General features: G+C 44.6%; 1 protein-coding gene across 1 annotated transcript in view; it reads left to right on the top strand.

The window, feature by feature from the left end:
• LOC146357828 (mucin-5B-like) overlaps positions 1 to 20,957 on the top strand; it is a 128,541-nt gene that overhangs the window by 59,615 nt on the left and 47,969 nt on the right. Inside the window, exons 24-34 of the mRNA XM_084851447.1 lie at positions 749 to 905; positions 2,673 to 2,795; positions 3,099 to 3,183; positions 3,418 to 3,455; positions 4,485 to 4,655; positions 6,638 to 6,700; positions 12,310 to 12,405; positions 14,217 to 14,479; positions 16,312 to 16,486; positions 19,055 to 19,305; positions 20,189 to 20,372. Of these exons, the coding sequence (XP_084707573.1) occupies positions 749 to 905; positions 2,673 to 2,795; positions 3,099 to 3,183; positions 3,418 to 3,455; positions 4,485 to 4,655; positions 6,638 to 6,700; positions 12,310 to 12,405; positions 14,217 to 14,479; positions 16,312 to 16,486; positions 19,055 to 19,305; positions 20,189 to 20,372 (1,606 nt within the window). The remainder of the gene's footprint in view (positions 1 to 748; positions 906 to 2,672; positions 2,796 to 3,098; positions 3,184 to 3,417; positions 3,456 to 4,484; positions 4,656 to 6,637; positions 6,701 to 12,309; positions 12,406 to 14,216; positions 14,480 to 16,311; positions 16,487 to 19,054; positions 19,306 to 20,188; positions 20,373 to 20,957) is intronic.

The following is a 20,957-nucleotide window of genomic DNA, read 5'->3' as shown; positions in this document are numbered from 1 at the left end:
GGCCCTCCTGCTGCATCCCTGAATTAAACAAAAGAAAGGTGTATGTAAGAAAACAAACCATTACCATTTAAGGCATTTGAAAAAAAGAGCTGGGTGTGCTTCATCTAGAGGTTGGGCTGGTGTCATCATCTAGAGGTGCCATCATCTAGAGGTGCCTTCATCTGGTGCCTTCATCTAGAGGTTGGGCTGGTGCCATTCCTAGGAACAAAGAGTGTGTGTGTGGGGGGGAGGGGGGGATAGGCCAAACCCCTGATTCCTAAAATCACTATCCCGCCCTATCTCCAGATACATTTGCAGTCCTCTCTAATGATTGGTTTTTAGCTAACGTGGTTTAATGGCTCTTCCGGGAAATCGAGATTACATTCTAAGAATGCTGTTTGCATAATTACTTTCGCAATGATTACTGACTCAGATATTTCAGCTAGGAGTGCACACAGACTGCGTTTCAAGAGACAAAAGTGATTTCCCCCCAGTACGTATTTAAGTTCAAGCATAGTCTTGAATCATCCTACGCCAGTTATTCACTCAAAATGGTTATGAATTTTAAAACATGTACATGCATAATTATATGCGCAGGACATTAGCATCATTATGGTGGCATTGTAGATGTTTTGTTAAAGCTGTGCACTCTCTTGGGTGTTCTGTTTTTCAGAAACCGATTACATACTGTTCTGAAGTATTTTAAATATTGTATCATCACTGAAACATTTAGTGAAATATTTACTATCACTGTTCTTGGGTCTGCTAGATCAATCCAATACCCTACTATGAATCCTGTGTGTCTGATTTCTGTGGCTGTGACAGCGTGGGAGACTGTGAGGACGTCTGTGCTACAGTAGCTGCATATTCAAGAAGCTGTAGTAGAGCCGGCATCTGTATTGACTGGCGAAGTCCAAGAAACTGTCGTAAGTACATGCAAAAGAAATGATGTATTCAGCAGCAGTGATCATGTGGCTGCATGTTATCTGAGGTGAGGGAAACATCTAATCAATAATTATATCAAATGTCATAAATAATTAGATAAAAAATGCTTTCTTTAAAAAGAAAGAAAGAAAGCACGATTAACTTTTATCCACATGACAAAGGCTTTTCTACATGAGGCATTTATCATGCACTCATCATTCCCTACTCATGGTTGTTTATGGGTCCTTTAAATGATGACATAACCCTCCAATTTTGCTTCTCTGGCTAACCAGCACTTTGGTAAATTTTTTTAGAGCAGGGAAAATGTAGCATTTAATTATGAAAGCAAAAGGAAGTGTGATTCCCTCTTATGTATTTGCGCCATTCCTCTATACCACAGTGCCACCTAGAGGTTATGTAGTGGAGAAACAGGAAAGGAAAAGACGTTTGTGTAGTGGTCGGAGCTCAGTTCTGTGACTGACGTGAAAGTAAATACAGCTGATTAACAGCCTCATGTAGAAAAGCTCTATATCTGATATGTGTTATAAATAGCTGGGATTATGGGGTGAGATACAGACTCAAAATCCAAATGCCATTTCTAGAACACCTTTATATAGATAGAATGCAGTTTAGCTCAATCCATTCACACTTTCCACATTCACTCAGATAGTTGCCCATGTTGGAGCAGTGGAGCCTGGTGGCCAGCCAGGTCTTTCACTCAGAAGCAGGAGCTGTGCTGAGAGCAGCTGTTTCTTTGGTGTTCCCATCTTCCTCAGAGTTTTGTTGATTTGGGGGTATCATGAATGCTCTTTTTTCCCAAGTTCTGCATGATGTGAGAAAACATGCCTGTTGACTATGTGTTCTGGTTGTACATTACTTGGGCTCATCTAAAGGACAGTACCTTTCCTCCAGAGGTCTTGACTGCCACTTTCCCTGCTGCAATCATATGACCTTTGCCTCAGGCTCCAGGCTTATCTTGGAAGTTCCTTTGTTCATTGTGTTTCTCTTCCAAGACACTTGCATCTTGCAGCACAAGCAGCTTTGTTGTCAAAAGATGGGCATGGTAGTCCAAGTTCATGACTGTTTGCAGTGGGAAGAAACACCATTCACATTTGTGTTTCTGTGATGTCATGGGATACTGCGGGAAGTGTGCCAGCTGCAGTAGTACAGTATGGACTTGCCTGGAAAACTCCCCTCCTCCACTTCATAAATGTTTTATTTCCCACAATTCTCATGAGTAGAGTTAGGCTGTTACCTCCCTATAGGGGTATTTTACTATGTTTGTGTATGCAAATGGCCTGATTGGTCAACAAGCAATAAACTGAACTGAACCTCCCTATAGGTTTTATGGACTTTTCGTGTGCTCTGTCCCTACTAAGCAGAAAATGTATTATGGAAAAAGTTTGTCCAGTCCAGGGGGGTGGAGGTATACAGGAAGGTGAAACTATATGTCTGAACACAATTAAATGAATCCTGCCTTCAGTTTCAGAAACATGTGTTTGGAACTAAAAAAAAATTTAAGGCAAAGAGCAAGTATCCTTAGTTGTATAATCCACCCCCGCCCACCCCCATCTCCCTCAATTATTTATTTAACATGCACGACTGTGGGGAAGAGAAGGACAGTGGGATGAGCTTAGGGGAGATGTGCACTGGCTTCCCATTGAAAGTCACAGCCGACATGCTGTGATATGTACATGGCCAGCCAGAGAGCAGGGTTGCGGGAGAGGGCTCCATTTAAAACTTGGGCCTCACCGTGTCTTCTGATCCAGCTGTGTTCTGCGACCATTACAACCGACCCCACAAGAGAGAATGGCACTATAAACCCTGCGGAGGTTTAAAGACCTGCAGGAACCCTACAGGGAAATGTGACAAGCTGCTCTACAGTTTGGAAGGTAAGCCTCAAGGCAGAGTTTATCACCTAGCACAAAACACAATGGCAATGAATTAAAATAAATTTTCTGTTGAGATGCTGAAAATGCAAAGGGGTGCAAATTGCGATCTCCTGAGTGGAGGGTGGGTTCAGCAAAGGATGAATGCTACATTTGCAATGCACATTGTGAAAAAGCAGCATAACTTTTTGTACTTCTATTTCCAAATAACTGTAACTTCATTTTTTAAAACCTCCATAATATTACTGAATAATCAATGATTATTGAAAAGTGAGATTATTCTTTGCCTGTTTGTTCCCATTTTAGGCTGCTACCCAGAATGCAATGTTGAGAAGCCATATTATGATGAAGAAAAAAGAGAATGTGTCTCAGTGCTAGAATGCACGTCATGGTACGTCGTTTTAGGGGCATAGTTCATTCTGTCATATGCACATTAGGGTTTCTCTCATGGGTCTGTACTCCTGACGTAAATGGTTAATTCAGGGAAAGTGTGTGTGGGGACTGTGGTGTAGAGCAGTGTGTGTGTGTGTGTGTGTGTGTGACAGAGAGAAAGAGAGGGAGAGAGAGAGTTTATTGACAGTTTTAGGTAATAAAGAATTGACCATGTCTGTTTTTTTCCCCGCAGTGAGCCAAAAGAACAACTCTGCTTAAACAAATCAAATGGTAAGATGCCCAGTGGCAGATCTTTATTAATTGCATTTCTGAAATATATAGAGTTTGGTCTTGCGCAATGTGTGTGACTAGTATCTGGGAACTTGGAGGGAGCTAAATACTCATAGTCAAGTTGCCTTCTTGAAAGAATCCCTGATTGAATATTTAGCTGTTCCTAATCATAGAAAACATTACTTCTTTTCGCCCCGACATACTCACACAATGCCTTTCTGATGAAGGCCCAAATGCTATTGGAGCTCTATAATGCCCACAAAGGCTCAAACTGGATGTAAAACTAAACCATAGTTCACGCCTCAGGCATGGATGCTTATCCTCCCTTCTCATCCTCCCCAGATAAAAGAGATAGAAATTTATTTATCTTTAAGGGAAAGTTGAACATTTAGGGTGGGATCCTGGAATATACAACAGCAGGGGTGGGTAACATGCGCTGTGTGCTCCCTGGCCTGCATGTGGTCCACACTGCCCCCTGCTGTTGTAATTTTTTTAAAAAAACAAACAGGAATCCAGGGCAGTCATTTGATCCTTGTGAAAACAAGCTAATTTTGACCATTTGGGCACGCCGTAGCCACTCCAGACTCATTTTATTTCCTTTTTCGGTGCTGGGGAGGGGGGAGCATGGATTGCTGGGTGTGGAAGGCCAGGGGAGAAAATGGCCCCCATACCACCTGAAGTTGTTCACTCCTGCCCATGAAGGATCCAGGCTCATACAGGCTCTTCTGTGGCTACAACCCTGACTAGGAATGGGGCTCAAAGGAAAGCAAGAAAGCAAATAATGAGACTGCCTTTTACCTGCATTACCCCACTTACTTTGTCCTCACCCATTGCAATTGACAATTCGCAATCATATTCCAAAATCTGTTCTAAAATTGCACTGTTTTCTTGGGTTCCAGTGGACTCCAAATGTCTATAAGCTGCTGCATAATAATGGTGGCAAAATGGGTGCATTTTGCCAGAATATATATCTAGCCATCAAGTTCCCTTCACTACTATTCATTCTCTTTTGCTCTCTTATTGACTCAGAATGTCTTTGTTGCTACAACAAGAAGACGTATGCCTTGAATGAAATAGTATACAATAAAACAGCTGGGGATATGTGTACAGTAGCATTTTGTGGTCCTGGTGGATCCCCCATTAGTATATTCACTCGTTGTGACACTCTCCTGAAAGACATCCTTCATGCTGGCAAACAAGGTATCTGTTGTTAAGACAGGATGGACATTTCAATGTCATTGCAGTTTTTGGTGTAAAGATGAGATCAAAAGCAGTTTCTGCGCTTTCTCTGTACAAGTAATGATCATGCACCTACAAAGCATTTCCTGGGATTTAAAAGAATGGAGAAGCACCTGCATACACAGAGCTCTATATGCACACCAGAGACACTGAATACATGTGGAGTGATTGGACTGTATACATTCACAGAAGACCAAAGCAAACATTTATTTTGATTGGACTTAATCTTAGACTTGCATAGGGAGTACAAGGTTGGTTTTATCTATTTTCCAACCATTGATCCTCCTTTCATTTAAAAAATATGCAAGGCAATGTACAATAATAAAAATTTAAACAATTGCTATCAAAGATTTGGTCAAGGATATCCCAGGTGAGAAAAGAATCTTTACTTTTACTTAAATATATATAAGGATATATTTGCAAATATATATTTGCAAATATATCCTCTTGACATTCTGCGCCTTATCAAATGTGTTCAGTTTGAAAAAATCCCAGTGATCAATATCAAAATGTTTGGGGTTTTGTGCATTCTAAGAGGTACTGTCTAGCATTTTATAAAAGAATCTTGGAGTAATCAAGTTCTTTAAAAGCCCTTCAGGTGATATTCAACATTACGCTGGTAGAAGGGAGTTTGCAGAAGCTGATTTCCTCACCTACACCTTCACTTATCACCCCCCAGAGCCCCTGAAAAGCCTCTCCTAGGGTTGAGGGACCCTCCTGTATGCGGTGGGGTGTGATGTGGGAGTCTGAGGGGGAAGGTGGGATCCCTGAAAATCAGGCAGAGGCACCTTATGAAAGCAGGAACTCTGCGTGCAGATGAGGTGTCTGCCTAATTTTGGGAATCCCACATTCCACTCAGCCCTCCCCCCCACAGCGCCAGAGCCCACCACATTCAGAAGGGCTCCCTGAACCTCCAGCGAGACTTTTTAGGGGACTCTGGTGGCTGCTGGGAAAGGAGCAGGTGGGCAACACAGGTTCTGTCAACTCTGTTCCACCAGGATGATGTTGGATCTAACCTTTCATGACTATTTCTCCCATTGTTTGTAAAAGTAGGACTAATGCAAGTAAGACTTCTTGTATATGGATCTTTTAAGAGTTGCTAAAAATGCCTGCAGATTAGAAAATCATTCATTATACCAGCAGGGGCATAATAGTATAGGACACAAGGACTTGGAGATGAACAGTTGAAATGTCAAAGTAGGAATTACAGTAGTAAAGACAAAAGTGATGATCAGAATTTACAAATGTCCTATTGACCTCAAAGCAAGAAGGCAATAATATATAGCTATAAGCCACAATAAATGACCAGAAATAGTGCATCCAGTTTCTAAGAAGAAAAAATGTATAAACAAACAGATTTAAAATGTAAACATTTCAGTATAAAACAGCAGCTTCAGTCACAAATGAGACTATGCTGCAATACCACTTATAAACTGAGCAAGAGCCAATCAAGAATGGGTCAAGCCTTAAAGGGTTAATAATCAGCACCTGTGTTAAACAACCAATCAGGCTGCATTAATAAACATCATGGCTTGTTTGTTTGTTTATTTATGTATGTATGTTTTCTTTTTATTAACTGGATGCTTGATTACTGGCAGACGGTTTATTGTGGCTTGGAGTGATGGGTCATGTGTGTCGCATCACCTGCACATCGGTTTACAGTTGTAAAGCCAAAGAGGACCAAAACAAACCTTCATTTTGATTAATCTTTCTTAACCTTAGACTAGATGCAGGCAATAGAGTTTCCCCTAATGATCCTGCCACTTGCCAGGGCTCGGATGCAGAGTTGAAAGAGTATGAGCTGGGTTAATCCATGCTTCATTAGTTTTGTTGGTCCCCACTTCGTTATAAACAGGATGCTTGTCCATACACAGTAGGTGACAGGAAAGTAATGCATGGATTCCTATGAGGCATTAGCCTGAATAATATTCTCCAATCAACAGAGCATGGCTTGGAGGACGCACCTCAAGCACCAACAGCTGTTCCACCTCCAGCTCCAAGAGCAGGTGAGGGTGCACGGGACTTTAAAAGGTCCAGAAAGGCAGAGTTTATGAAACCTGGGTATGCTTTGGTACAGAAGTAAAAGTAATGTTTATACATAGAGTGCTGTGTAGCGATAAAATGATTACCATTTATCATTATACTTATGGTGATGTTGGCACCTGCGTGCTGGCGGCTGAGGAAGGGGGCTATATAAAGGCCAGGGCAGCTTAGGGTCTTTGCCACTGAGTGAGAGAAATTGCTGATCAGTTTGCAGTCATGAGTGAAAAAACTGAAATTAGCTTGTTATTATTTATTTGATTTAAATCCTGCCCTTCTTCGCAAAGAACCCAGATCAGTGAACAACCTATACAATACACAGTACACCACATAACCATTAAAATCCTGATTCAAAATCACAAATATATAATAAAATATAATGAAACCATCAACACAAGCAACCAAGAAACAAATCAAGAGCTGGCCATTACCCCAAATGCTTGCACAAATACATCTTGAACTAGTGCCTAAAGGACAAGAGCATGGGGGACAGCCAAATCTTTACTAGAAGGGATTCCAGAGCTGTAATGCCACCACCAAAAAGGCCCTGTCACATGTGTCTTAAACCTGGTTCCCGATCCAGCCGGGACCCACACTAAACAGAATTGAATGTATCAATTTCACTCATGTCCACTTGTATGAAAGAATGACAGTTTATTGATAGAAAATGGATGCAGATAATAAAAGCAAAGAAAAATTTACACATGCCCCTCAGCTTTCTGTTGTAGCCATTGCTCTTGAAGCAATGGCTACCATCCCAAGAAGCTGGTTATTGTCAGGGTGGAAACTGAGCCCATAGAGCCCCAGAGCAGTTCTGATTCTGAGGAGGAACAGCAATCCATGGGAGAGAAGCGCGCTCATCCCTCACAGGCACAGCAGCTGGCAGAGATTCCTCCTGCCAGCATTCCTGGGATAGATAGTGACCCTGGCAGTGAGAGAGTGCGGGAGGGGGGCTTGCTGGATGCTCAACACCGATGCCGGGAGTGACGACAGCTGGAGGGCATGGAAAGGAGGCGTAGCGCTCGTTTGGCGCGCAAGCAACGGTCGCGTCCCAAGGACTCAAGGGAAAGAGGGAGGAACTCTCCCTAGCCCATAAGTTCAGGGTCTTCCCGTGATTCTCCTTCAAACGGGGACCAACTGCCTAACCTGGAGCATAGGCTACTCTGCTGTTCCTTGCTTAGTCGCTGGTGATTAGCATCTGAAAGAGTCATTAAGTTGTAAAAAGATTAAAGCCTTGAAAATAATCCTTTTGTCTGTGTCTTGCGTTAGCTACTGGAGTAGACTGAAAGAGGCCTCCAGGGCGCTCCTGACAGTTATCTGAGCAGGTGGTGCCGCTTCCCCTCTCAGATGAGAACAGGTACCAGGCCAATCTGCCCAGGATTTTATGGGGCTTGTCTCACCTAGTTTCAGACTGTCAGAAGGCACACCCACACACCTCCCTCCATTCACCAAGGATGAGAAAGCAAGGCCTTTCTCTCTTGGCAGGAAAGGCAGTTTCTCACAGCAAAGAAAGGAACATGTCTTATCAGCAAGGAAGGTACAAACTGTGCTCAGCAACTGGGTATCATCTTACCTTTGTTAGTAGCAAAAAGCACTGGCCTTCACTGTTTAGCTATGAAAACCAACTCTAACTTCATTACAGTTGCCAACTGCTCTTCCAAATAAGTATACACATGCTACTAAACACTGCATATGACTTGTGTAAGTTGACACCCAACTCCTCGCCATTCTTCCCAAACCAAATCCAACACAACATGTGGTAGCCCCATGGACCACATTCCTCAAGGGTACCACAACCTCTCCAGCCAATCTTAAGTACCAGGATGGTTAGTACTGGGGAAGGCAGTCCTTCAAGTATAACTCAGATATCTGAAAAGGACCTAAAAGAACTTTCTATGGACTTACAAAACATTTTTTACTAGCCAGCATACTCACCTACGTACCACAAAGGCAGCTTGAGTGGTAGGCCTGGCAACCTACTTGGCCAGAAGGTATTGCTGCCTGATGCAAGGCTGAGAGGATGAATGGCCTAGAGAGAGAGAGAAAGAGAGAGAGAGAGAGAGAGAGAGAGAGATGCACAGGCTGCAGGCAGAAGAGCAGGCACTGATATTACTCATCAGATACAGCCACGCTTCAGCTTTCAGCATATGCCCAACAAAGGGAAGATTAGGAGAGAAACAAGATGGTGGCAGGAAAATCAGCTTTAGTGAGCAGAGGTAGGCACTGTCAAGAGCAGAGCCAAAACATCTCCCTCCTGATCTTGCTGCCACATTTGCAGGGAGAGTGTGTGCGTGTGGGGGGGCATTTCAGCAAAACGGCAAATTGCTTGCTGCAAACCAGGAATAGAAGCTTCAAATCTTCTCCCCGCATGCACACAGAAAGGAGCTGGGGGATGAGAGAGCATATCAGCCTGACCCGTGTGCCTGCTCATGCTCATAATGGCAAAAGATGGTTTGCTGTTGGCTACATCTGCATGCAGCCTCTTGGCAGCGTCTGTCATGTGTAATGAAGATATACATAGTCTCAATTTCTCTAGTTTTGTAGCTTTAAGCTATGAAAACATAAGCTGAAAAATGACTAAGGCTGGATCTACACTTACTGCCTTTTTTCGCTTCCAATGAGGTTTCACAGCCAGCCTTTCACACTACGCAGTACCCGCCTCGAATTAGAACTGGAATTTCCCACTTCCATGCTCCCGCTTTCAATACCCTAATATCACAGTATTTCCCCTTAATGTGCTCTGATTTTCCGGCTTCGCTACCGTATCCGGTCGTAGTCCCCTCCCCCGCCTGTCCATATATGGCGATGTTTGTATTTTCCTTCTGTCCAATCTAGGGATGGCGGAGAATTTCTCCCCGAAACTTCGGGGGGCCGAGCGCCAACGTGTTCGGCCCCCCGAACAAGTTTCGGGGAGAAATCCTCCACACACACCCCGCCCCCCGCACCCCCCCCCGGGACGGGACTTACCTTCCCTGAATGTCCCTCCCGGCGGCGGGTCCGGCTGGCGGTTCATCCGGTGTTCGAGCGGGGCGGGAGCGGTAGCCGGTCTTTCGACCGGCTGCCGCCCCCGCCATTGCAATGAAAGAAAAAAAAAAAACACCGTCCCCTGATAGGCTACGTGACGATTCACGTAGCCTATCACGGCTAGATTTGTAAAGTCAGCCGTGATAGGCTACGTGAATCGTCACGTAGCCTATCACGGGTGACTTAAAAAAAAAAAAAAGTGTGTACGGATAATGGTGGCCCCCATAGGGAGCCGCCATTCCCCTTCCTTATTTGGTCGCTGTAGTCTACGTCAATGTTTACATAGACTACGGCGAAAATAAGGGCAACGCTATTTGCGTTGCCCTTATTTTCGCCGTAGTCTACGTAAACATTGACGTAGACTATAGCAACTAAATAAGGAACGCGAATGGCGGCTCCCTATGGGGGCCGCCATTATCCGTACACACTTTTTTTTTTTTAAGTCACCCGTGATAGGCTACGTGACGATTCACGTAGCCTATCATGGCTGACTTTCCAGATCTAGCCGTGATAGGCTACGTGAATCGTCACGTAGCCTATCAGGGGACTTTTTTTTTTGTTACTTTCGTGTTCGCGGCCGGGCGAGGCGGGAAGCCTCCTCCCCGGCCTGAATTTCGGCCGGGCGAGGCGGGAAGCCTCCCCCCCTGGCCTGAATTTCGGCCGGGCGAGGCGGGAAGCCTCCCCCCCCGGCCTGAACTTCGCGGGGGGAGCAGCGAAGCGCTCCCCCCCACCACGAACAAGCTGCGAGAAAAGGTAAGTGACTTTCGTTCACCCCTAGTCCAATCACAGCTCTCGACGATAGGGATGGACGAAAGTCACTTACTTGATCCCGAAGCTTGCTTCGCGGTGGGGGGGGGAGGCGCTCTGTCCCTCCCCCCGAAATTCTGGCTGGGGGGGAGGCGTCCCGTCCCTCCCCGCCAAAATTCTGGCTGGGGAGGAGGCGCCCCGTCCCTCCCCACCGAAATTCTGGCCGGGGGGAAGGCGCCCCGTCCCTCCGGCTGTGAAACCTCGTCTCCTGCCGGGACGCAAATGGCAGCAGCCATAGCCGCCGCCGTTTGCGTCCCTGCAGTCAGCCGTGATAGGCTACGTAAATGTTTATGTAGCCTATCACGGCTGACTTAAAAAAAAAAAAGTGCGCGTACGCAAATGGCGGCGCCCATGGGCACCGCCATTTGCGTTCCTTATTTTGGCACGTGTAGTCTACGTAAACATTTACGTAGACTACGGCAAAAATAAGGGCAACACTATTTGCGTTCCCCTTATTTTCGCCGTAGTCGACGTAAATGTTTAAGTAGACTACACGTGCCAAAATAAGGAACGCAAATGGTGGAGCCCATGGGCGCCGCCATTTGCGTACGCACTTCCCCCCCCCCAAAGTCAGCCGTGCTAGGCTACGTAAACATTTACGTAGCCTATCACGGTGTTTTTTAAAAATCTAGCCGTGCTAGGCTACGTAAATCTTTACGTAGCCTATCACGTTTGGTTTTTTTTTTTACTTGGAAATGGCGGTGGCAGCAGCCGGTTGGAAGACCAGCCGCCGCCGCCACTGAACCGCTGCCGGAGCCGCCGCCGCCAGGGACATTCGAGCAAGGTAAGTCCCGTCCCGGAGGGGGCGGGGGGGTGGCAGACCATTTCTCCACCAATTTCGGGGGGCCGAATGCGCTGGCATTCGGCCTCCCCGAGATTCATGGAGAAATTCTCTGACATCCCTACTTGACGATCCCATGTCTTCTTCCGGCTACTGATCGCATAGCTTCCTCAGCAGCCCCCGTTTCCTCAGCAACAAGCAAAGGGCTGTATGTGTGTGGTCAGTAGTTGGATGGGCTTTACAACTTCGAGTCTTCGAAGATCATGCCTGAATTAGAAAAAAAAAATCATGGAGAAGCCCCAATTCTGCAAGGACAATGCCTTAGTTTAAAAAAAAAAATCCTGAGCGGGGGATAGGAGGGGGTAAAACTTAGTCTCATTTGAGGGGATAGAACAACCCCCTGCTCAGTGCAGGAAGCCTGATTCCCAGGCAGCCGCCCATCCAACTACTGACCGGGGCCGACCCCGCTTAGCATCCAAGATCAGGCAAGCGCGTGCAGGAAAACAGCAGGAAAACAGCACAGTGCTCGACTGTGAACCGAGCTCGCACATTCGATGAAGCACTGCAAAGGGGAAAATGGGTGAGTGAGTGTGAATAATCACATTTTAATGCGAGAGTGTTTAACCCAACGGGACACCGAATTCATTGTGATGGCGGGCGCAATGTATATCGGCCCTAACTCTCAGTAAAATGATGTCTTCTGCCATTCAATAGATGTAGGATTTGATGTAAGATTTATTCATATCGGCATTTGAAAGGCGAACAAAAAAATAACCCATATAGAGTGTCAGGTTAAATTTGGCAAGATTCCAGTTCTTACACATGGTGTGTGCGTGTGGAACTGAAATAAGTTGATTAATGTGGGTGCAATCTGCCAAGTATGGCTACTGCTTATCCTCTATTTTGGAGAGGTTTCAAATCTACAATAAGAATTTAGATGTTTCTTGCTTCAAACTGTTTTAGGAAAATGGACACTGCCTCCCACAACCTCACCGGCAAAACCAGAAATGAGAATCACCCCATGCTTCTGTAATGTAAATGGACAGCTGGTAACTAATGGTAAGACAATCTGCGTTTGAAATAGCTTCTGTGCAGTTAGACATACTATTTTTAAAAAATAATAACTCCAATCTCTGCAGTGACACATGACTAGTTCCTTATTTTCTTTTTAAAAAGTAAAAATCACATTTTAATTATTTGTATCTTCATATGGGCTGAGTAGTCTCTTGAACAAAGGATAAATGCCTCTGCTCTTTATTTTTGCCATCAGACGTCTGAAAGCTTGGATGGAAGCCATCTGTTTGATTTGTGTATGATACACACTTACAAATCTAACTCATGAAAACCTATACTTGGATTATTTGCTTGTTGTGACCTTATAGGGATGTACGAAAGTGACTTACCTTCTCACGAAATTGATTCGCGGTGGGGGGGAGGCGCTCCGTCCTTCCCCCTGAAATTCTGGCCAGGGGGGAGGCGCTCCATCCCTCCCCTTCGACATTCTGGCTGGGGGAGGTGGTGCGTCCCTCCCCCCTGAAATTCTGGCCTGGGGCGGAGGCGTTCTGTCCCTCCCCCCTGAATCCTGGCTGGCCAGGTGCGCAAATGCTGGCGGCCATAGCCACTGCCGTTTGCGTCCCTGCAGTCAGTCGTGATAGGCTATGTAAATGTTTACGTAGCCTATCATGGCTGAGTTAAAAAAAAAACACCACACGTACGCAAATGGCGGCGCCCATGGGCACTGCCATTTGCGTTCCTTATTTTGGCACGTGTAGTCTACGTAAACATTTACGTAGACTACGGTGAAAATAAGGGGAATGCAAATAGTGTAGACGCTATGCTATTTGCGTTTCCCTTATTTTCGCCATAGTCTACGTAAATGTTTACGTAGACTACACGTGCCAAAATAAGGAACGCAAATGGCGGCGCCCATGGGCGCCTCCATTTGCGTACGCATGGTGTTTTTTTTTTACTCAGCCATGATAGGCTGCGTAAACATTTGCGTACGCACGGTTTTTTTTTTACTCAGCCGTGATAGGCTACGTAAACATTTCTGTAGCCTATCACGGTATTTTAAAAAAATCTAGTTGTGATAGGCTACGTAAATCTTTACGTAGCCTATCACTTTTTTTTTTTTCCTGGAAATGGCGGCGGCGGCAGCCGGCCGGAAGACTGGCCGCCACCGCTGCACCGCCGCTGCACCGCCGCCGCACCGCCGCCGGAGCCGCCGCCGCCAGGAGGATTTGCCCAAGGTAAGTCCCGTCCCGGGGGGGGCGGGGGGGCAGAGCGTTTCGCCACTGATTTCGGGGGGCCGAATGCGCTGGCATTCGGCCTCCCCGAGATTCGTGGCGAAATTCTCTGACATCCCTAACCTTAACATTTTTCTGTGGGTAGTCATTGTGAACCTATATAGCAGGAGTGCAGAACCTCAGCCCCAGGGGCGAAATCTGGCCCTCTGGGAGGCCCCAGATGCCACCACCGCCCTTCCCCCAACCACGGATCATTGGTGGTTTTCCAGCTTTTGTGCAGTTCTTTTCTCCATGCTAAAACATTGAAATACCCTCGTACAGCTTAGTTACAGGCAGTAAGAGCTTTAAGATAAAGTATGCTGGTATTTTTGTATTTTCAGCTCTGCCCCTTTGGCCATTTGCCCTGACCACCACTGGAATGCGACCCCCAAGAGCTTCTCCCTAAATTGAATTTGGCCCTTGGGCTGAAAGAAGTTCAACACTTCTGCCATACAGATTATTAATAACAGTTGATGTTGGTGAACAACTGTTTTTTTTTTAAATGATCAATCCTGTGCTATGTAATGGTGTTTATCTCAAGATTGATGTATATTGTTGTTCTAACTATTCATCTGGATTTTTTAGGCAGGAGCCAGTATGTGACAATGGATGCTCCAGGCTGGTGTATTTATGCCTTTTGTAATACGTCATGCCAGACTACATTCAGCTATGGAGAATGTATCTCATTCTCTACCACTCCTATCCCAAGCAAACTTGCCATGATCTCTAGCAGACCTTGTAAGGGGAATGTTCAGAATTGTGAGAAGAAGCCTCCTCCCTATTCTGGAGTTCATGTTCCTGCACTTACTCCAGGGAGTGATTGCACTGACCTCATCCCTCCTAGAAAGGTGAGCAAGTAACACTTTTGATAGCTCAGGTAGAACAGAATGTGTTGTTCACTGTCATATTTGGTCTCAAGAAAAGAGAGAGAGATCATATATTAGCTTATTTTCAGTCCTGAGCCATAACAAAATTGAAAACAGTCTGAATTATGTTTTAAATTCCTGCCATACTCATACATGGTAATCTACAATATGCATAGAGCAGGAATCCACATACAGATCATTAGATAGACTCGCCTTGAATAATCAAATAACAGTCAAGCACGTGAGGGTCAAAAATGCTTGAACTCATTTTAGCAAAGCAAAGGCTGCAACTTTATGCATGAACTTCTGCAATCGTTTGCAAGTTTAAACAATCTGTTTTGTAGGTTGGATCAGTGGCCATGATCTTTTAGTAGTCAGTGGACGAAGTTATCCTGCACACACACGGTTCCTGGACAGGTCAATACGTATAGTAGGACAACCTCAATTTCCCCAAATCCTCAAATTCAAAGAGAGGTGTGTGTGTGTGTGTGTGTGTGGGAGGGTATCTTCTGTCCAGAATTGCAAGAGGTATTTGTTGTAATCTAAAAACAATGAGCCCATTTCTTAAAGGAAACTCATCTACATCTGCTAGATAATTTTCAGATCCATGCCTGTACTTGAAATTCACATACTGTGAAGATGTCATTTGCCAGGAAGGCAGGTTGCTTGCATTAAGAAAATACATCCTGCAATCTATTTTTGAATACCAACTTTGCAACAGGCAGTCTGGCTCCACAAAATAAGTACTTGAGAAGCTGTTCAGACTGAATTAATTATACTAATGGAGAAGACCAAGCTGCTTTCAAAACAGACTTTTGGAAATTATACAAATCAGGCATAGACCTATTTACACTAATCATTAAAGAATTGCAAGTTGACCCTTTGGAACAATCCTGGCTTCTACTCTCAAAAATACTGGATGTGGTGATGAAGGCACCCAACATGATTCTAAGAATTTTATTCTGGATGGGCACAAAATTGGATACCCCATAGAACCTGCATATTTTGGCACCATAAATAATCCTGGAGCACAATGAGGCTACCTGATTAGTTTTTGACATCCTTCAGGACATTAACACACCATTAACATTGATTACTCAGGCTTCAACTTAGCAGTAGCAGCACGGTTTTTCCATTCCCCAGTATTGGAAAATATAATCTCATAAGTTTTCACTATTTCCAATTTGTGTGAATTGAAATGCCAAGAATGTTTTATACCAAACAAACACATTCCAGTAGTTTTGTCATAATTCATATTGAACTTTTAACAGTCAAACTGAGTTTTTGACAGTCTGTGTAAGCCAACCTGGGTGTGAGAAATGAGAACCACTGAGTTCCAGGATGATATCATTAATAAAGAAATAGAAATGGGGCCAGGATTCACTCCTGCTTCACCTCCCAAGTCATTGGGATGGAGTTGGTTCACAGGGAACTCTAACGTTCAGGGAGTATCAGAATGCAGAGCTTTAACAAGCGCAAAAGGTAATATGCACTTCTCTCTATCAAGAGTATCAAAGGTTGCCTACAAAGGTTGGCTATGTCTGTAAGGGCAACAAACAAATGCCTCTTCTTCACTGACATGCATTTGTGTATAGTATGAACAATGACGAAGGAATGAAAAGCCTGATCTAAAACCAGCTATGCTTTTAATACAGATGATAAGACAGAAGGACACAGTGAATTGTTGATTGTAGAATGTTGTGGCATAGTGTACATTATGACTCAGTTAAGTTGAACTGATTGAGTACCAAGGTAGGGCATATTGTACTAATTTCTTATTTCTTGTGGTTGTTTTTTTTTTAATGAATCAACAGTTTCAAGAATTATGGAAATTTGGAAGCTGCCAAATCGCCACTTGCTTAGGTGGAAAACACATTCAAGTATCTGATGTGCACTGCCCACCTCAAAAGTTTAAACTCTGTGTTAATGGATTGCCGCTTGTAAAAAACCAGGATGCAGCTGGCTGTTGTGAAGCATTGGAGTGTCAGTGTAAGTGATACTGGAGCAAGTCTTACATTCCATAATGCTAAAGCTAAAATAACTGGTGAGGTAACTTGTGACTTTAAAACAGGGATGGGGAACCCTTTCTGGCCCAAGGGCTGCATTGCCTTGGGGGAAACCTGTCACGGGCCCCATGCCATTGTTAGGCAGGGCCAAAGCCCAAAGTGGGTGGAGCTATGGCCATTCTGTCTCTGTCTCTGTCTCTGTCTCATACACACACACACACACGTAGGGATGTATGTACAGATTATGTAAAATCCATTCCATCTGTGTTTCGCAGATTGGGGGAAATGTGCATTTTTGGCTGGGGTTTGCGTGTGTGTGTGTGTGCATTTTTCTACAACTAAATTGCACAAATTTCGGGAAAGTTGGGAAAACAGTCTGCAAGCCCGACAAGGGGAAAAGTCAGTCTGCTGCAGAATCTGCAGGTCGGATTCATAAAAATCCAAACTCATTTGGTTCCGTTGCAGATTTCTCCAACACCCCTACTTATATGTTAGAATGTTTGCCAAGCCAACCCCGATAAAAGACTCTGAGCATGTGCAATTTTGCATTTTAAACTCACCTAAATGGTACCATCATTATGACTACAGAAATAAAATGGAGTTTGTGACTGCTACCCTGATGTCCTCACAACTGGCCACTTTCTGGGTGGTATTTGCCCCACCCAGCCCAGCCTGCAGGGCTCTGGACTTTGGCCCCAAAGGCTAGCCCTAGGTGCACCACTGACATTCTCTCTCTCTCTCTCTCTCTCTCTCTCACACACACACACACACACACACACACAGATGGGCTAGCAAAGCAGAGCATTCGGTCCCTGCTTTGTCAACACGATCAGCTTTTGTATGGTTTAATTATAATAGTCAGTGGTGGCTGGTGACTCCAGTTCCAGAGGAATAGTGATTCCATTCTGGTTTTAGTTACCACCAGCTAAAACTCTGAAGGTGCTCTCCAAGGTGGTGAACCTTATCCCCCAAATGGGTTCAGCACCTTGGATAGAATCTTTAGTTTTGGCTGGTGGTAACTAAAACACTGAATCGAATAATTGCCCCTCTGAAACTGGAGTCACCAGCCTCCACTGGAAATAGTGTAAAATAGTATAAGAGATATGGGATGATGGGAGTTGTAGTCATACACATCTGGTGAGCACCAGGTTGGGGAAGGTTGCTCTATTGTGAAGCATTATGAACAATCGAAATGCACTACAAAATTGCTAAGGATTAACGTCTATACAGGATAGGCTCGCAGATTTAGCAGATTGCCTCTGGTCTGTAAGAATGTTCTCTAGCACAGAAATGTCTGTAAACTGGGAAAGAGTTGGTTCTTTTTGTTTTGCTTCAAGCTGTTGATGTGCTGCAAATGATGAGCATAGATTTCTGCGAACAAGAGAGCAGTAAGAATTCCTGTGGGCTTGTAACTTTTGTGGATTTCTTTGCAAAGCTTCAGCATGATGTGACACTGAAGGACAAGCACCTAGTTTTACATTCAGGACATCTCCAGTGGACTCAGCTGCTGTATTTCCTTGATTCGGACCAATGTGTTCTGCAGGAGCCTTACTTCCGTGCATTTGGATGCTCTTTCTCTCTGTTTGTGGCATATTGTTGCCTGGATTGTATGTGTTAAATTTTTAATGTATGTGTGATGGACTAATGGGTGGATGGCTCTTGGTAGCCTTTTGGTCCATCCTTGTGGCTTTCATATTCTAAATGCGATAGGTTTGCTTGTGCTTTTTAGGTAGGGATGTACGAATCCCTTACCTGGCTCCGTGCAGGGGCATCCGCGGTGGGGGGGGAGGCGCTCCGTCCCTCCCTCTGGAATCCTCGACGGGGAGGAGGCGTTCCATCCCTCCCACCGGAATCCTGTCCGGCTGCCTGCAGCTGGACATCCGGCCGCTGGGCAGCCCTGCAGGGATGCAAATGGCGGCTGTCGTAGCCACCATTTGCGTCCCTGTATTGAGCCATGATAGGCTACGTAAATATTTACGTAGCCTATCATGGCAGGGGGAAAAACCCCAGCATACGCAAATGGCGGTAGCTGCCGCCATTTGCTTACGCTGGGGTTCCCCTGCCCCTGCCGTGATAGGCTACGTAAATACTTATGTAGCCTACTACGGCAGGGGGGGAAAAAACCCAGTATACGCAAATGGCGGTAGCTGCCACCATTTGCGTATGCTGGGGTTCCCCCCCCCACCGTGATAGGCTACATAAATACTTACGTAGCCTATCACGGCCTCCGCAGGGACACAAATGGTGTCCCTGCGTTAGCCATGATAGGCTATGTAAGTATTTACATAGCCTATCACGGCTATGAAGAGGAGGAAGCGAATGGCGGCCGCAGGACGGCCGCCATTTGCAAAGCAGCACGGACAGGAGCAGGTAAGTGCTCCGTTTCACGCGCCTTTTGTGGGGTGGGGGTGGCGGGGACTTCGTCCAGTGCGCATTTCGTGGGGTGGGGGGGTGGGGGCTTTGTTCCATGATGGATTTCGGGGGGCCGAATGCACTGACATTCAGCCTTACCGAGATCCATCGCGGAATTCTCTGACATCCCTATTTTTAGGTGCCTGCAGTGGATGGGGAAATCAACACTATATAACATTTGATGGATCATATTATAATTTCCGTGGGAATTGTACCTTTGTCCTGATGAAACCAATCAGACCTGGTTCTCAGAACTTCTGGATCCACATGGACAATCACTATTGTGCTTCCACAGATAGAGCTATTTGCTCTATGACCCTTTTCATATTTTACAATCACTCCATAGTCATTTTGACACAAGGAGCTGAAAATGGAAAAGAAGGCAACCTGGTAAGATATGTATTAGATTTTTTGTGAGTGTTATTTTATAAAGTATTAATAAGCATCATATGACCAAAATCAGATATTTTTTATAGAGATGTGGGGGGAAAAATGAAGAGGAATGGGGAAGGTTTGCAAAATGTTCTGCTGTGTTTTTCTCATGTAGAGATTAATGGTTAATCAACTGAACAATAAATGATCAATAAGTTAAACAATAAATGGTCAATAAATTAAACAATAAACAATAATAATAATTTCTGTCACACATTTTGGATCATGAAGTGTTAAGCTAATTTCTCACAAAAATCCATTGAGGAGAGAGGGAGACCAAAGGAAAACAATGAATGGTTCAAAGACATCCACTGAGATACACTGCGGGGTAATTTATCTCTCCCTTCCCCCACAGAAAGATAATTTTCCCCCAGCTCATGCATCAACTGTGATTGGGGTTTTTTTTAGTGTGCAGTGGGGCTGGCAAGTTGACATGGTCTTCCTTCATGCACACGTCTATGCTGTGCACAGTTTTTAATTTCCGTTTTTGTTTGCTCTTTAGCAGGCAAGTGCTCTCTTGTTTTAATGTTGCAGTTGAGGGAACACTCACTTAGGGCTTAACACTACAAATAAACATGGCACGTACCAGCAGATCTTCACCTGTAGTGCACTTTAAAGCTCGGGGAGGGCTGTGTGCTGTCCCTCATCAGCACTGGAGCACAAAGATTTCCCCCTTAGGAAGTGAAAATGCCAAACCAGGCAAGGCTGTAGGAGGGCAAGGCTAATGTGAACATGCATGGTGCTAAGCCCCCACCCCGGCCCCAAATCCTTTTTATGGACTGGATATTTCAAGAGGTTTGTTGGCTTGTTTTGATCTTTCCATTTCATTACCTTTTTAAAGGTTCTGTATAACAATAAAGAAATCACTCCACCTTTTTCAATGGATGGCTTTGATATTACCATCTCTGGTCAATATCTGATGGTTAAAATACCTGAAACTGGACTTCACGTCACCTATACTCACCTTGCTTTTTATATAAACCTGCCTTTTAGGACTTTTTATGACAATACCGAAGGGCAATGTGGTAAGTATTGCACACAAACAAAATGGTAGATGTGCCAAATTGCCATGTTTTACTTATATTAACAGTCCTTCCATTGGTGTGTTTGTTTGTTTATATTACATTTCTGTACTGCCCAATAGCTGAAGTACTCTGTTCATTCATATTACCTTTTAAGTATTTGTCTGTATTGGAGAAGTTTGGACAGAGGAGAGGGAGAGAGAGTCAGAGCTCCCTATCATCTGTTTTGTTTTGTTTTTTAATCACATTCTATTCTGTAATGAGGGGGTCAGAAGAACTTGTTGAGTTGGGAGTAGGAATGTACGCATTGTGTAAAATCCCTTCCATCTGTGTTTCATGGGTTGTCAGGTACCTTTTGTTTCATCATCTGCCCATCAATGGAATCGTGGTTTGTTTGTTTTTAGTTTTTGAATTTGTGCAAATTCCGCACAAAATGTGCAAATTCCGCACAAAATGTACAATCTCCCCCAAATGTGCATTATCACACTTTGGCCTATGGGGGAAATCCATGTTTTTGACTGGGGTTTTGGGGGGCATATTTTTCTCCAACAAAATTTGCACAAAACTCCCCAAAGGTTAGAAAAATGG

This window comes from Heloderma suspectum, chromosome 1, assembly GCF_057233095.1.
Source record: "Heloderma suspectum isolate Gila_16-S chromosome 1, 16-S_ref, whole genome shotgun sequence".
NCBI lineage: Eukaryota > Metazoa > Chordata > Lepidosauria > Squamata > Helodermatidae > Heloderma > Heloderma suspectum.
This window is presented reverse-complemented; position numbering and strand designations above follow the sequence as displayed.